General features: G+C 36.2%; 1 protein-coding gene across 2 annotated transcripts in view; it reads right to left on the bottom strand.

Annotated features, from left to right (window-relative positions):
* Positions 1–17028, bottom strand: part of RUNDC3B (RUN domain containing 3B) — a 55053-nt gene that overhangs the window by 15441 nt on the left and 22584 nt on the right. The window contains exons 5-8 of one of the 2 annotated variants that reach the window (XM_075492752.1): positions 16467–16556; positions 13267–13347; positions 11629–11797; positions 5786–5943 (exon numbers count right to left, since the gene is read on the bottom strand). In XM_075492752.1, the coding sequence (XP_075348867.1) occupies positions 5786–5943; positions 11629–11797; positions 13267–13347; positions 16467–16556 (498 nt within the window). The remainder of the gene's footprint in view (positions 1–5785; positions 5944–11628; positions 11798–13266; positions 13348–16466; positions 16557–17028) is intronic. The other variant, XM_075492753.1, reaches the window with a different exon arrangement.

Below are 17028 nucleotides of genomic sequence, written 5' to 3'. Positions count from 1 at the left end.
CTCCAGATGATTTAGTTTTTGAGTGAGGATTACAAAGCCAGGCAACCCACATTTAAAGTTTTAATCACAAGGAGACTCAAAACACAGGTTAAGTTTCAAAGCCTTTGCTCAGACCCTTCTGCTTCTGTTTCCTCAGACAAGCTTTTCTCTGCTTTGTCCCGGACAGCACAGTTATAGCCTACATCCTCTACAACTTTGGGCCTTCATCTGTGACCCTCCCCTGCCTGCTCTCAGGCAGAGTATTTGTGGCAGCACTCTGAAGGCTCTAGAACATTTACAAAGAGAGTCTTGACAAAGCAAGGAAAAGCTCAGATACTATTTTCTTAAGCAAGTTTTTTAACCAATGGGGATCAATCTTTCGAAAGGAATCATCTTTGCTACAAAGAATATAGTAAATCTCCCTTTAAGTACTCCATAATAGATCTGATAGAACATGGTGTATTTGAAACAGAGAAGCTCATTTTGCCTGGACTTAAACATGTATGAATTTTTACTCCGGCATGCTGCTCTCTCAGAACTATTGTGGCTATCTTCAGGTGCTGCTGAGAATGAGCTGATGGACTTCTCTGAAAGGCAGGATGCATTAGCCTGAGCTCAATGCAGTGCTAACATGGGGAAAAATAGGTGTGTGGACAAGAGTACTCCAACAGTCAATGCCTGGAAAATAGTGAAGCATAAGTGACAGGCCGTGTACAACTCAGGAGTGGAAACACACAGAACGTTTACTGTGATTAAAGAGTGACACTGATGCAAACAGTCTCTCGGGGTTGCAACTGAACTGTCATTTCCTGGCTTTACAAAGGCATTTGTATTATCCAGATAGGAACTGCAGTATTGCTGGATCTATCAGACAGCTATATTGAAATATTAAGAACGGAGTACAAGCACTGTTTGGGCCTTGAAAAGACTGACCAATTCCGAAGTAACAGCCAGACAAATTAAATAAATCTAGCTTTAAGATTTGCTAATATGAAAAATTCTTAATTATACAGACAAGCTTAATGTAAGATGTGTCCCTACAATTTAATTTGAGTCTTATCTGTGCCATAACCAAAGACAGAATTCCAAACACAGAAGAGTTTTCCTGACCTTCCTTCCCTCCACATGCCCCTCCACAAAACACCAGAACAAGACAGGGATACAGGAAGAAAGAGCAGAGGGAGATAAAAGACAGAGCGTTATAAAATATAGCATGGCCACTGAATCTAAGAAATACATTTTCAATACATGTGATAAATTAAAAAAAATAAAAATTGAAATATTGCACCAGTTGAGACAAAGGGGCTGTACCATCTTACACCAGGCACATCAGCCTGAAAACCTGAAAAATACCTTAGAGGAAACCCATGTTGGTAAACATTATGCAAATGACTATTGTCATTTCAACAAAAATCACAGCAGAGGAAAAAATTTCAAAGCATTTTGAGTTTTTTTAACCTTTGTATACAATGCTTTCCTTTTTCCTTATCACTTTCTTTAAAAAGATTTTTTTGTTAAAGTGATTAGCTCTTATAATATCAGTGAGTCACTATGCAGGAGATGAGTCACTATTCAGGAAACTGATAGAATCTCTCTTGTAATCATACATCAATATTTAACATATATAAATATCAATTTCAGATGCAGAATCTGAACTTTAAAGTGACAAAGATCAGCAGAGTTTGCCTTAGACACAGGTAGTGTGTAAGCCAAAAGAAAGACTAAGAATCACCCTAAGGGGGAAAATAGCCCGTTTAAGCTGAGATAAAGAGTTTTAATGCAAGGATGTTGTGTGCAAACAGTTCCAGATTTTGCCCAGTCACTTCTTTGACTGAGCTAACCAGTCCTTCAAGGCAGTGGTCTCCAAAGTGGGGTGTGTAAGACAATCCTTTGGGGTACGGGAAGAAAATACTTTTTGTACTGTTAATAAATGAAAAAAAAAATTTAAAAATAGTGTTTATTTCATCTTTATGTCAAATTTCTATTTTTGTGTATGCTTTATAATGTACATAATATATTAGTACAGTAGAGCATGTATATAATTTATAAATAAATAAATATACCTATATTAGAGAGGATGTACTCAGAATTTTTTTACTGATGGGGTGCGCAATCAATTGTCTCTCTGCTCCAAAAGACATTCAACGCTTCTTTGCAGGATCTTAGAGGAGGAAGAAATGGCTGCCTCTGTGAGTTTTGAATACCCCAGGATACAGCTCCTTGATGATTTTGGATCCCTCTCCCATCACATTTTGAATGTTATGGAATTCAAACTGTTTTCTTCAGTTAGATGCACCATGGATCACAGGCTTCTCTTAGCTGTCCTCCTGTGAGCTGTTATTTTTAAGCACTTAAGAGCTGTTAATTTTAAGCACTTTAAGGCCTTAAGAACTACCCCACCCTTACGGTAAAAATATGCTATTTCTATAGAAGAGTGGAGCCAAAAGCACTGTTCTCTACTGTTCAACTACAACAAGTCCCAGGCAAAAACACATCCCAGTGATGGCAAACACTTCTGAAGAAAGCAAATGAAAGCCAGAATATGCCCCATCATTATTACAATTGACACGTATCACTAGGCAATCCCTTCATCTGAAGATGCTGAAAGTGGTAAAATGGCAAGCTGTTCTTAGAATAGAACAGAATAGTTCCAGTTGGAAGGGACTTAAAACGATCACCTAGTCCAACTGCCTGACCACTTCTGGGCTGACCAAAAGTTAAAGCATGTTACTAAGGGCATTGTCCAAATGCCTCTTAAACACTGACAGGTATGGGGCATCTACCACCTCTCTAGAAAACCTGTTCCAGTGTTTGACCACCCTCTTGGTACAGAAATGTTTCCTAATATCTAGTCTGAACCTTTTTCTAGATCAGCTGTGCATTAGTTTAAACATTTCTGACTGATGACCAGGTGGTCTATTGCAGTTTCACTTTTCTAACTTGATTTGCTATCAGATGCCTGCCAACACAGTGAGACAGCCAATCCCCAGATGGGTGGGAATATTTCTAAGAAATCCAATTAAGTTGAGAGACACAAAAAAAGTTACTATTTTGTGAATAACTAATTTGATAAATTTTCAGCTTCACTATTTTCCAGATATTGGTATTCATGAGAATCATGAAATAGCTTTTAACTAAACTGAAAACTGTGTTGTTCATTGTAGTTTGGATACTCAAGCATGTGAGACAAACTTAAGAATACTGAAAATTGTAGAATATTGTTTTGCATAGAAGCTGTAAAACAAAAATTACTTCCAAGTTCCTCCAATCTCTTATCTCCATATTTATTTCACGCTTTACAGCAAACTGCCTTATTAAATGTGAATATGGAAAAGTTTCTCTGTAAGTAATCTAATTTATAACCTGAAGGCCTTTTTGATCACTAGTGTTAATCTGGTTTCCAAGTCAACAACAATAACAACCTATACTGCCAAGAAAGTCAGATCTCTATTCCCCATCCCTCCCCAACTTTTTTTTTGGGGGGGGCGACAACACACGACACACAACACCTAGACATAGACTCAGATTCTGCCCAAATCCATTGAGAATGTATGTAAGACATTTTGACTTGCATGCCTGTGAAATACCATTTTAGAAACACCAACAAATACTCACTCTACAGAAATTTGAAGCGGTAGAACTTGCTACCTTAACAACAACAGCCAGTGGAATAGAAAAGCATCATTAAAAAGAAAATATAGAATGTTTATTTATAATAGTGTCCATTACACAGCAAATGATCCTAAATCAGATCTCAAAGTGTTTTACAAACAGTAACGTAATATGCCTTGGGCAGAATTACAATCCCAAACTTGCTCTTAGCTGCTGGTAAAAAATTCAAAAAGTTTACAGCATACATTCACTACTTCAAAATGCTACTAATGGTAGGGGAGCAAAACACTAAGATTTGAAATTACATGAACACCATTCTAAAACGGTTGGACCATAAAAAGCAATTGGCCAAAACTCATGCCTCATTACAGACACATTAGTGATACAACATATTCTGCTGCCAGGTCACCCTTGGTCAGAATAATAATAATAATTTTAAAAAAAGAAGGAAAAAACAAGTATGAAAGAATGATTACAAGATGTTGATTATGACTGGTGTTCACCATTCTTCCCTCCCCTCTCCCCAATAAGGAACTATGAGTTCCTAGCACACTTTAAGAAGGGTTCATCTGAGAGGCACGCTACGCTCACAGCAATAACAATGCAAAATTACATCTCTCTCTCCAAATACCTAGTGTAGTCCAGGCTCCTGACTGCAGTGTCTCAAACAGCTATACAAGAACACACTGTCAAGATAAAACAGAAACTGCTCCACAATTTGAGCCTTTACATAAGAAAGCCAGCAAACAAAATCAAACCCCAAAGACTGAGATCTTTAGAACAGCCTGATTGCATATAGCTCAGGTAAAAATTAACAGCAGGTCTGAACATTCAAAATTTCCAAGTATCAGAGTGGGTTTAAATGAGCTCACACCTCCTCCCCAAATAATCAGGGAGGCCAAAGAAGTACAACATGAATCATTAGCTGTATCAGTAAGTTCAGAAAAGAACTCAAGAACAGGTATCTCTCAAAAGCTTACAGGCAATCAGAAAAAGAAAAAAAAAAAAAAAGAAAAAAAAGACTTGGGAAAACATATTTTTTCTTCCTCAACTCTGAAATTGGCATAAATAAAATGCAAATGCTGTATTCCTGAGGATTTTAATAAAATCCATTTCAAGCACTGGCAATAAAATTATCTATCTACCACAAGACAGAAGGGGAAGCCAGCGGGGGAAGCTTTGTTTACAAGTTAGAAGTACTTTTTACTGCATAGAAAAGACCCTTCCAGGTAGTGTCTCTGTGAGACATTAGGCAGAGGGAACCAAGGTACCCCAAAGCCATGTCTATATTCTCTTCATCCTGGGTTATTTCAAAGGCCACAGATGACTTCCATTTTACTTCAGGGTTCAGACACATACAGATTACTCCAGATATAAGGTAAAATAATTTATCTTGCATTTGTTATGAACAGAACGGAACATATAATTACTTCAGATGCATACTATAGCAGTTTTGTGGCGATTTATCACCACACAGCAAGTCTTCCATCTATCTGGGTCTTTAAACATTACCAGGGAGTGTCTCTGCAAAAGGACAGCACCTCTCTACCCAACAGACGTGACTGGGAGGAGAAACTACCTAAGGATCATAAGATACTCAAATATTTATCATATTAGGAGTCACATATGCTATTAAAAAAATCAAGCCTTTTCCTGTTGTTTTAGCATTTTGCCTTGCATTGAAGAAAAGGTGAGTAGCAAACTATTTCATCAGTTTGAATGTTTTTAGGACTACCAGATTAAATTCTACTGTGTCTGAGCCCCACACAAATAAAATAGAATCTATGCAAAGAAAATAAATATTTCTTTATCCTCTCTTGCCTAACATTTTAAAGACACTGTTCAAAAGGAAGCTGCTTCCAATTTTTAAGGGTAGCCTTAAAGCTGAAAGTAATAAAATATAAAGAACATTTATAAAAATGTGTTAAAAATTTAAGCAAGTTTACTGTAAGCTATTTCAGGTCTAAAAAAAAAAATTCTCAGAATTATTCTGTCTTGCACTACTGCAGTTTTCAGGGTAGCCATTTCTGAATATAAGACTTGTCAGGAAAAAAAAAAAAAAGCTAAAATACATCAATTTCTTTAAGAAGTTTGACTCATTTCCACAGGACCAGAAGTTCTTTGTATTGTATAGTTAAATAAGTTAAATAAATTAATACTGGTCTAACAATGTTTCTCCATTATACTAACTTACAACTGGTCTTGCAGTTCCACAATGATATATTCCAGCTGTTCCTTCTCCATTTTATGGGCTAGATCCATATCTTCAATTCTTTGTAACAGCAGTTTATTCTGTGAGACAGATTCAGATAGCTGGTTTTCTCTGAGTCGTACCAATTCTTCAAGGTAACCCTGGAAATGTAAGTGTTAGAAAGCCTTAAAGAACACACTATCAAAAAACCCCTTTTCATTATGTATATTCACATTATTCTGGTTTAAGATGTATACAGTTCTACTTCGGTTTTGTTGTAGGGTTTTTTTTTTTATTTTTAAACAGACTAGTAAATTGACTTAAGATTAGTATGATGTTTCCTAATAGGTACCAAGAAAATAATGTACTTACTTATATTCCTAAGGAGGAATAGAATAATGGATGAAACAATGAGACAGGAATGCCACCAGCACGAAACATTAATTCATTTTTCAAAAACAACATAAAACAGTCACTAGTACAAGAAAAAAATCAGAACTGCACAACTTAACAGATGCAGGATATTAGATAATTGCATAAGAAGGACAAGAGTAGAATGTATCTATATGGATCTGTATAGTTAATGAAAGGGATCCAGAATTATTATAAAAAAAAAAATCCAACATCATTTTAAAGTTTACTTGAAAACTGCAATACCACATCATGTTAAAATGATAAAGAAGAAAGTTACCAAAATAAATATTCATCTACAGTAAAGCATAAGGTAGGACAACTGGTGAAAGTCACTTATTTTAGTAACATTGGACATTTACAGCTGGAATGTGCATGTCCATTTATGTCATCGTTTTTCCAGCTGATACTATAAAAGATATGGGGCTGTCCTAATCACACTCCAACTACTTAGTAATCTACAAAAATCCACAATGTGAGTATTTAACAGCAGCTGTGATGGCAGGCTGGTCACAAAGTATGTTCAGAAATCACACATCTGGTTACAATACTAAGGAGCTATTTTGTTTTCTTCTTCAAGCAGAGTCCCAGCATGTCAGATGCTTAAGTAATTTCTTATCAATTCTTAGTTAAAGCTGGATACAATAAGTCTACACTGCATAAATTTTTTTTAAAAGTAGTTTTCATAGACACAGAACAGGCAAAGTCCTGTTGAGTAAGAAAACAGGTTTCAAGTAGCTGGTTAGTAAAATGCTACTAATATAATTCATCACCACAAAGATGATTAAGGGTTTGGAGCATCTCTCATGAGAGGAGGCAGAAAGAGCTGGGATTGCTCAGTCCAGGGTTGGGAGGGGAGGGAAGAGGGGGAGGAAGAGAATCATATCAATGCGTATCAACATTTAATGGAAGGGTGTAAAGAGGATGGAGTCAGACTCTTCCCAGTGGTATCCAGCAAAAAGAGGCAACGGGCACAAATTGAAATACAGGAAACTATTTAAATGTAGGAAAAAACTTTTTTTTAAATTTTTATTTTTAAATGAACACTGGAACGGGTTTTCCAGACAGGCTGGGGAGTCTGCATCCTTGAGATATTCACAGCCCAGCTGAACAAGGCCCTGAGCAACCTGTTCTAGTCTACCTTTTTCTGAGCATGGGAGTTGGACTAGACAATCTCCAGAGGTGCCATCCAGCCACAGCTATTCTGTGATTCTATGATTACATACAGTTCTATCCACTAGATACATTTATATTTGATAGGAATTTTTTTTAGTCTGACTACAAGTTCCAAGGAATCTTGAGAGCTTTTCAGTATGCCTAGTTCTGCCCCATCAAATGTTACTGTTATCTTGACCATTAAGGTACTCCTTGGAGCTCTAAGTAGTGCTTTGAAAACACTAAATGATGCATTAGGACACACACAAATCTCCTGCCTCCCAGAAATGTCAAACAAATATTTTACAAAAATATTTCAGATATGAAGCAGCAGTATCAGAAACAGAGTACTATGAACAGTAAATACCTCTAGCTATAATGACATGGAGATGCATCATCCCACCAGTGAAAGCATATAAAACTCCAGTATAAACAGTACACAAAGAATTTAGGAGTTTACTACACAAAAGTGAACAGTTTACACCATTCCAAAATAGCAAAGGGACAACTTCCATATAAGTAACAAATGTGACTTATATGACTCATTAATCTGGACAAGAGACAACTTGGAAAAGACAAACTCGTCATATTTCCAGAGTGGCCTGGAGAGGGCAGGAAGGAAGTGACTGTTTATCATTTTTTAAAATACAAGAGCTAGGCACCATGAAACTAATCTAGTAGGAGCCAGATTCAAAAGACAGAAAAGGAGGTGGCTTTTCACACAACAGATGGTAGATACACAGAATGCTTTGCCAAAAAAATAATTTGGATGCTAAAAATTTACATGGGGTCAAGGGGATATTTGACAAGTATTTGGAAGAGAGATCCAGCATGGGTTACTAAACAGAGAAACCTTATCAGCTTTACAAAGCCCTTGAGCTGATATGCGTTGGCCAAGGAAGTATTAGAGGAAAAACAGTATATATACATCTGCTTTGCTTTTATTCTTCCCTCCACATCTACTTCGGGCAAGTATCCAAGATAGGATAGTAGGATAACCAACGATTCTTGGTCTAAACCAGCATAGCATTGTTGATCCAATAAAGCAACGCCAGGACCTACCTTGCTAAAATAATACCTGACCCTATCCTACCATGCAAACAACTCAGAAGATACAAATCCCTTTCTTTATCTTAGCTGATATCCAATCGCTTGTCATATTGTGACCCTAGTAAACTTCATTCACCTGTGCTATTAATGACTGCACATACTTACTTAGGAGGCACAAAAGGAATTTATCATTGTTTGTGCAAAGTGAATGACAACAGAGCAAAAGAAAGATCCGTCAGACTTACTATATCAGTTACTAAAAATACATTATTTTCAACTTGGTCTTCTTGTCACAAACACCCAGTTTTCCAACACACAAATGTCAGAAAGCCCCTTTGTCTGCAAGAAAACACTCTGTCTCTGATTAACTGGTACCTACTACACTGTGTGCAACTTGATTGTTGCTGCAACTTACTGCTATGAAAAAGGTCCTGAAAAGGGAAGAAGAGTAACACTCAGGAAAGGAGTTCTATTCCATAGTCCGTCTAACCTCTTAATGGCCATTTGTTCAAGTTATAATAGAACAGAGGTAGTATAGTTGAAGTTAATTAAATAAAAGTTTGGCAGGCACACCCCAAATGAAAATTAGACAATGGAAAATTTTCTGTCTGTGGGAATAAAAAAGTTATTTTGCTGCTGCAATTGTCAAGTAGGCATTCTAAAGGAGAACAATTAGGAAAGCGTCATTGGCTGTCAGAGTAGCTATCATTTTGAAAATTGTACTAAATGCACCAAAGTTTTAAAAGAGTTATCATAAAACTGACTTGAATTCACCCCTACATTAGTTGACTATAGAAATTGCCAGTTCATCAAGAGAACACTACAAGGAATAATGTAACTCACTAAAATAGTAATGCTCAAAAACTTGAAATACTCAGTATCAGATCAGTGAATAACTTCCCATGGAACAGAAATGTTTCTGGATCTTAGACTCGTGAATAAACCAAAACCTCCATTTGCGCTGCAGCCACTGAAGATCTTTGTGCTTTTGTAGACATAAAGCTACCTAGTCATTCTGGCTACTGGATGTGGACATAATCTGGATCTGATTTCAATATTGTTTCTATAGATGCCTGTCACAACTTTGATGGGGTATCCTTGGAAATGAACCATGTGGATGTACAAAGAAAAATAAACATCCATCTATTTTGTTCTCTTCAATGCTTCTGCAGAGCTGATGACGCTTTCCTCATTAAACTCCAAAATATTTTACAATCTTCAGGGTGGGGGCAGGGGTAAGAGCAGAGTTCAAACCGATCCTATGTTTTTGTCTGGACACAAGGATGAAATGCTGTCTTGAATATGTTCCTGGGCTTCAGGGACTGTTGGGGTGGGGAGGGAAAGATTTTCATTTTCTTTATGTATTTGAAGAGACTCCTTCTGATTGGCACATTTTGGTTTACAAAAGCAGGGAAAACGTCCTCTGTACCAGAGCCCCAAGGAAGACAAGTTCTTTCCATATGGAAAGTGATACCACACTGGCTGAGAAGATTGTACCAGCAACCTGGATGCCAACATTTAAGGTCATATTTAAAAAATGAGACGTCTAAGGGACCAAAAATAGGAAAAAAATAACTGTATGCATATTTTTAAAAAAATACCTCTCACATCTATCATCCCACAGTAAGTCTGACTTTTTCACTGTTACTTAGAATAACTTTAACTAGGTTCTCTCACATGCATTAAAGTAAACCAACTTTGATTCTACCCATTCTGTATCAAGACTGGCATTTAGCAATCCATAGCTACATTTACCCTAGCAAATTGAACGTAGCCAGGACTCCTTCTCAGGTATATTTTCTCAGTCTGGCTATATCTATACTAAAACTCAAGTTCCAAAGGAGCATGTCTGAAGTCATACTGGTTATTTGGAATGATCACTGACAAACACTAATTCACAAACCGTGACCTGAAAATAATCTGGGAGAGTGCTAGTTGTCCCAGGCCAAAACCATGCCAACAGTCATTCTTAGAATTTAAATATGTATGTGACTGAGTTGGTACCAGGACCTGTGCCACAGTTAATGTACTGAGTCCCAGCTGGCAGAAGATCCATTCTAGATCCCATCTGAGCCTCTCTTTTTAAAAAAAAAAGTATTTTTTCTTCTCAGTACAGTAGAAACTAGAAAGGCAGAGAGATAATCTTGTGATTCTAATGCCCTAAACTAAGGGAAGTAATTACACCTCCAAGCACCTTTATGTAGTTCCAGCTTTTCATATAGTTTACTGTGTTCAGAGTTTCACCAAAATCAAATTCTGACATTAGGAAAAAAGAATACTAAAAATACTAATAAAGTTCTTTAAAAACATTAACCATTTGTCTTTCATTTTTCTTCTGTTTTATTTTTCCTGACTCCTCCTTTATTTTTCTGTGCACTATTTCTTCAGTGTCTATGAAGTCTTCCCCCTTCTCTCTGCCACTCTAATACACATTGTTGTCTCTGTAGTTGTGATATGCTGTTATGAAAAACCGACAAGCACTTTGCTTTTAAAAATACTAAAATACTAAAAAGTTTGGACATATACTTCACTTCACCTTTAATTTACAGTATTTTGGGTGGTAGAGGGAGGACCTACCTTTGGTTTCTATGATAACATACAATATACCACTTAAATTATTAAAGTCAAATACAAACACACTTTCCCCCCACTTTCCCATTCTAGCTTGAAGCAGGTCTTAAAACTATTCATTTTCTAAAAATCCATCTCAGTATCACTGAGAAGATAGTTCTGCTTTTCATTGCTAGATGGATTACTTTGCTGATCATTTTTGTTTACTGTAAGATTAGATGTTAAAGTTTAACATCACTATCATTATAAAAGCCTTCAACTGGCAGTCTACCTACATCAATAAAATTCTATGGCCTCTAAGGAAGTAGAAAAATCAGCAGACAGTTGTGTTCACTTCAAGCTTGCAACCTAACAGCTTCAGAGATACACTGCCTGTAACTCTGAGATTGGAAAAAGGAGTCAAAGCTTCTACATTAGATCGTGAAATCCGATCTCAGAATTATTATTATTATTCTCTTCCCCCTCTCCCCAAACCTCTTTTCCCTCAAATTATTGAGCAAAGATACTTAGATACTCTGAGCATCATAAAATTTAAGACCATTTACATGAAGCTAAATAATATTTAATATATTTTTCTGCCTTTACTTAAATGGATATGTCACCAGTTGGCTGGTGATGAGCCTTGGCTTCATCACCCCCACACAAAACTAATCTTTTACCTTCTGTTCCAATGCAAGCCGATACTTCTGTTCTACCCTTTTGCATTTGTTGTACCAACTGTTTTCATCCGTGATGAAAGGAGGACCAATGTTCTCTGGAGTGCTGCCTTCACTGCCACTACTGCCCAGAGTTCTTAGCTCTTCTTCATCACTGCTGATGCTGTCAGAACTGAAGGATCATATTCATTAGCCAAGTGAAAAGCTGTGTTTGTTAAGATGCAAATTCCCCTTGAAATTAAGGCACCACAGTTCTTAAAGATATCTAAAGCTCTGGAAACCAAAAAGAATCAAAATGTTGGTATAGGATAGATCACCAAATACAACTTATATTTCAAGCTTTTATTTGTATAGCCACCTAAAGAATGAGCAAAGATTTGCTTGTGATCTTAGTCAAGTTGTCTTAGGCAAGTTAGACAACTGTATGTGGGATGTTCTCCTGGAACACAAAGGGCCAATGCATTACAATATGCTATCTAAGGAAGTGGTGACTTAACCTTTCCTTCACAAATTCAGGGCAAAGAGTAGTATCTGAAAATAAATTGTATTTGTTTCTAAAAATGCAGAAAAATTAAAAAGTGATTGTTGTTATGTTAAATCATGATAAATTTAAATGAGAATGTATAGTTATGGTTATAGCAAAGACCATGTGCCTGTTATTTCACACAACATCATAGCATGCAGACTCATTGTTAAAATATCTCCATATCATCCAGAATCAATGTATGCCAGAGAATTCAGACATCTGTCTCAAAGACAAGAATTTTAATTTATCCCAATACCCATTTAAAATCTTCCCTTCAACTACGCTTTCTACTACATTAACAGCATTTACTAGGTTTTTAAGTAGTGATTCCTGCGACCCCATGATCATGCCATTATGCAAATTCTGCTTTAACTGAACCATGCAATTTGCCATTCACATGTAAGCTAATAAGAACTTCAAGAGAATAACTAGGGTGTTTCATGTTCAGTTGTACATCTTCAAGACTGCTCCTAACTCCCAACTCCTTTCTTCATTTTGGCAAACCTAACAATATAACACATCCCATTAATTTCCATGCTTTTTGAAAATGCCAAATTGCAATCTGATCTGTTAGACAGTGATTTTTATTATTATTAATTTTTAAATTATTTTTAATTAATTAATCTTTTTATTATTAATCATATGGCTGATCAGAGAAGCAAACTGTAGCTGGAAGGTCATATTATATATGCAACTGGTCATTATTTTCTATCACATGCTAACTGCTCATACTGCATACTGCTTATCTGTCATATCTTATCATTTACCAGGGCACATATAATTTTTATTTACAAATAACTGCTTTTAAGTTTATGGCTACACAGAAAAGGCCCAAGAGAAACGACAACTTGGTCTGATGATCTTCAAAGGAAATAAAAAATTTGTTTCCTCCTGAACTGTGATTCTAATCCAAGTAAACAAAGTTAGCATGACTCACTCTGATGAGTCATGTAATAATTCCACCAGTCTGAAAGAGCAAGGTAGCTGAGTGTACAGGTTTGTATTTAGATATGCATATTATTTTGAATGTGAAACAAAAAGTAAGAGGCTGAGTATGAAGTAAAATTTTGCCAATGAAATAAAATAAAAAAAAGCAGTGTAAAGATAAAAAGTACCTTTGGGTGAACTTCAAGTACGGTGTATAATCTATGACAGCTGGAAAGCTGCCATCCAATCCCTCACCCTTCAGACAAAAACTGATACAACAGAGAAACAATTATAAGATTATAACAAGAAAATTAAGTGACAGTGACAGTTGAATCTTACCAATGTGAAATTTGATTTTCCTTAATTTTTTGGTAATAAGAAAGGCCTACAATATTTAACACTGAAATCCTACTCAGCTGAGCTAGACTGTTTAATATTAAATGAGAGTCACTGAGCATATTATAGGATAATGAAAACCCCAACAAACAGAAATTCCACATAATCAGGGAATAGATCAGGGCAAGTGGTATAAACCCTAATTCCTAAATATTCGCTTTTATCCTGAAAATACAATGGATTGCAAAGGAATAACAGGAAAAGGAAAGTTAGCTGAAGCAAGAGAAACAGAAGAGCTATGGATGAGCTTGGAATCTTCAGTATTTAAGCTCATTTAAAGCATTTGCAGAGTGCTTATGTAACCATCCTACTAACTGTAAGTCAAAAATCATTTCTCAAAATATTTCAGAGTCTTTCTCCTTTCAGATACTTTCTGGTGTTGGGCTGCAGGAAGATGAGGAACACTAATGAAACTAACTTTCAGAAAATGTTCTTAAACGGCTGTAACTTTATAAACCTCTCATCTACACTGTATCCTTTTTGTACTGGATAGAAGAGATTGTATTTGAACCATATTTAATTATCACAGAAGTGACAAAATTAATTTTGCTTCTACAAGGCTCATGTTCCTCACTCCTCCTATCTCTGTCATCAAAACCAGACTCTAGTAAGACACAGGTTTTGCTAGCTCAATTGCAAAGTGCCATTTTTGACAACACAGTCACTTAAGTGATATTTGGGAAGTACATCTGAAGGGTTTTTTCCCTAAGAAAAGAAAAGCAAAGAAAACAACAAAAACCACCCCTGCAAAGCCACAATTATTTTAAGTAGATACATAACTCCACATTGCTGTGAGGGAGGAAAAAAATTTTTTTCCTCTGTTTCTCACCTGGCTTCCCCCATTTCCAACCCAAAGTCTTATTTACAGTTCCACATAGATAAGCCACTCAACATTTATAAGAGACTGTTTGAACTGAAAAAAAAATCTCAAATATAACATACAAAGAATGGCTCCAGCTTCTCAGCCATTCAAACCACAATACCATGAATTATATGTGGCACAATAAAAATGCTCCTGTAGCACTATGTTCCTATTTTGCCCAGAAAATTTCTAGGCTCTTAAAAGCTGCATTGACAAAAACTTAAATGTCTCCAACGAGAACCAATCGTTACTCTGAATACTATTAACAGATACCTATAAATATGCTTATATTAGAAATCAGAGGACAAAGGAAGAACAAGCGCACTCATACAACTAAGTTCTCATACCAGTAGCATGTATCACTGAGGCTTATGCGAGACAAACAGTCATTTGATGATTATTTATGGAAGGATTTACATACTGCAGACCTACTCTTGCTATGCTTCTTATTCATGTATAGCTATAGTCTTTCCAAGTATAGTGCTAATACAGAAGCAGTTTAATTTCACATAGTGTAAAGCTTAAACTAATAAAATCTGGTAAGATTTGAATTTGCTGTACACAAGGCTAGCTCTGTTACCGTGCTGCAGCACTTGTGTTCCCCCAGAACATATGTTGAGGATGCAGTTAAGCCAATCTAATGACTAAATGCTGGCAGAAGAAGCTATCCTGTGTTTTCAATCTCTTCCTCCCCGTTCTTTGTTTCTTTTTCTTTTTCTTTTTTTTTTTTTAAACCCCAAGCAGACAGTCCCTTTACCCTCCTTACAGTGGTATTGGCACTTATCTGACTCTATGATGAGCTAGTTCAGCCATCAAGACCTGAATTTTTAGGGTTTTTTCCCCTTTAGCATCCAGTTGCAGTTCCACAGGCAGCTGAACTAAATGCTCACTGCCACCAGAAAGGGACGATATTACTCAATCCTTTTTATTCCTTCTCTTCTCTGAACCTTAGGGTCCTATCATCTCTCCGGCTAATAGGATGCTTCTGTGAACCAAACTACCTAACAACAAAAGAACTATCCTGTCTTCTTACTGGGTATGTTTTTTTTTACTCTTTAACAAGTTAAGCTGGCTCACAGAAGGGTCCAACAAGCCTCAAAACTGGTATAAGGGATACATAAGCCGGAGTAAACCTCCAAAGGCCTTTTGGCAACAGTCAATCACTCAGTGCCTCCAATGAGACTATGTGCTGTTTTCTGCCAGTTTATCTCCTAAATTGGTTTTTGACAAGCATTAATTCTGCTGCAGGGTAAATATTAACAGTGCCTGCCAGGAGACTGGAGAAAAGCATTATCATGCTCTTTTTCCCTATTCTGTATTACAAAACCTTTCCCTAGTGGCTCTGTATGAGGCTAAGTGGGCCCAACCAGGCATATTTACAGGGCCTTCCACCAGCCAGGTTTGATCTTTTCATAGGCACTCTAGTCTTTATACCTTGCTGATACTTTTATATGTATATTTATATATACATATATATATATATACACACACCCCAAGATGGTTTTTTTATTATCTAGGGTGTGCTTGCACCTTCATTACCCCAAAACACAGAATTAATCATATAACAAAGCACACAAAAATCTAGTAGACATTGCGAAGGTAAATTCATGTAATCTGATGATACTTTGCAGTTTGGCTGCAGTTGATTATAACACAAATTAATATTTAACAGTCACTTGTAGGTTAAGCTTTTAAAATCTAGAAGTGCTAAAGATACCTACACATTCTACATATGCAGTTACAATCCTGTCATTGAGTACCAGGGCATAACCATGCACTTAATCACACAGTTTTCCTTACAGTTTAAAAATAACTTTAAAAGATTCAATTGTCTGTAAGCCTCACTTAATAGCTTTGATATACCTTCTGCAATTATACTTCTGATTGCTTTCAGGATTTTGATACCTGAAAGAAAGACTGTGTAATCATGCAGCTATATAAACTATGGCATAACTTTGTTCTTATCCAGAAGAGCCGCTCAAGATCTCTCTCTGTCTCCCTCCCCTTCCTTCCCCCCACCTAAGTTTTGTCTCTCAAACTATCAAGGGAATCTAACAACGTTTTCCATAATGCATTGATTTATAAGTACTTCCCCTGACCAGTTTGTTATGAAGTATGCAAATATAATACCTGAAATCAATTGCATTGAGTCCCAACAGCATACCAGCAAGCATATTTGCTTCTTCACCAAGAACAATTGCTCCATCCTCATAAAATCTCCTTCAATAAAAAAGAAATTAGTTTAGTTAATACCATTTTCTCTGAAATAATAATAAAGTTTTTCATCGTTAACAGAAAACTGAAGAAATCCAGTTTAAATAAAAACAACTCATGTGAAGCCCTGGGGCATTCATGTTTCATTTCAAATAAAGCAAACCAATAGACTGCACAGCACAAAACATCACAATCTTAGAGCACATAAAAATTTAGACAGAAGCAAAAAGAATTTACAATATTAGCCCTAAGAAATAGTAGAACTGGATGGACAAAATGCAAAGAAAATGATGAAGATATCTTATACTTTACTGCTGAAAGGAAGAATTTGTGTCACGTACATTAAAAAAAAAAAATTATTCCATCGTATGAAAAAAAAGTTCTCTCACAATTGCACTTCCAGGCTCTTTTAAAGTTCAACATTCACTCTTCATTCTTAGTTGTTGATTATTTTTAAAAAAATATTTTCACAAATCAG

The sequence above is a fragment of the Mycteria americana genome, chromosome 2 (assembly GCF_035582795.1).
Source record: "Mycteria americana isolate JAX WOST 10 ecotype Jacksonville Zoo and Gardens chromosome 2, USCA_MyAme_1.0, whole genome shotgun sequence".
Lineage (NCBI taxonomy): Eukaryota > Metazoa > Chordata > Aves > Ciconiiformes > Ciconiidae > Mycteria > Mycteria americana.
The sequence above is the reverse complement of the archived record's forward strand: the minus strand, read 5'-3'. Positions and strand labels throughout refer to the sequence as shown.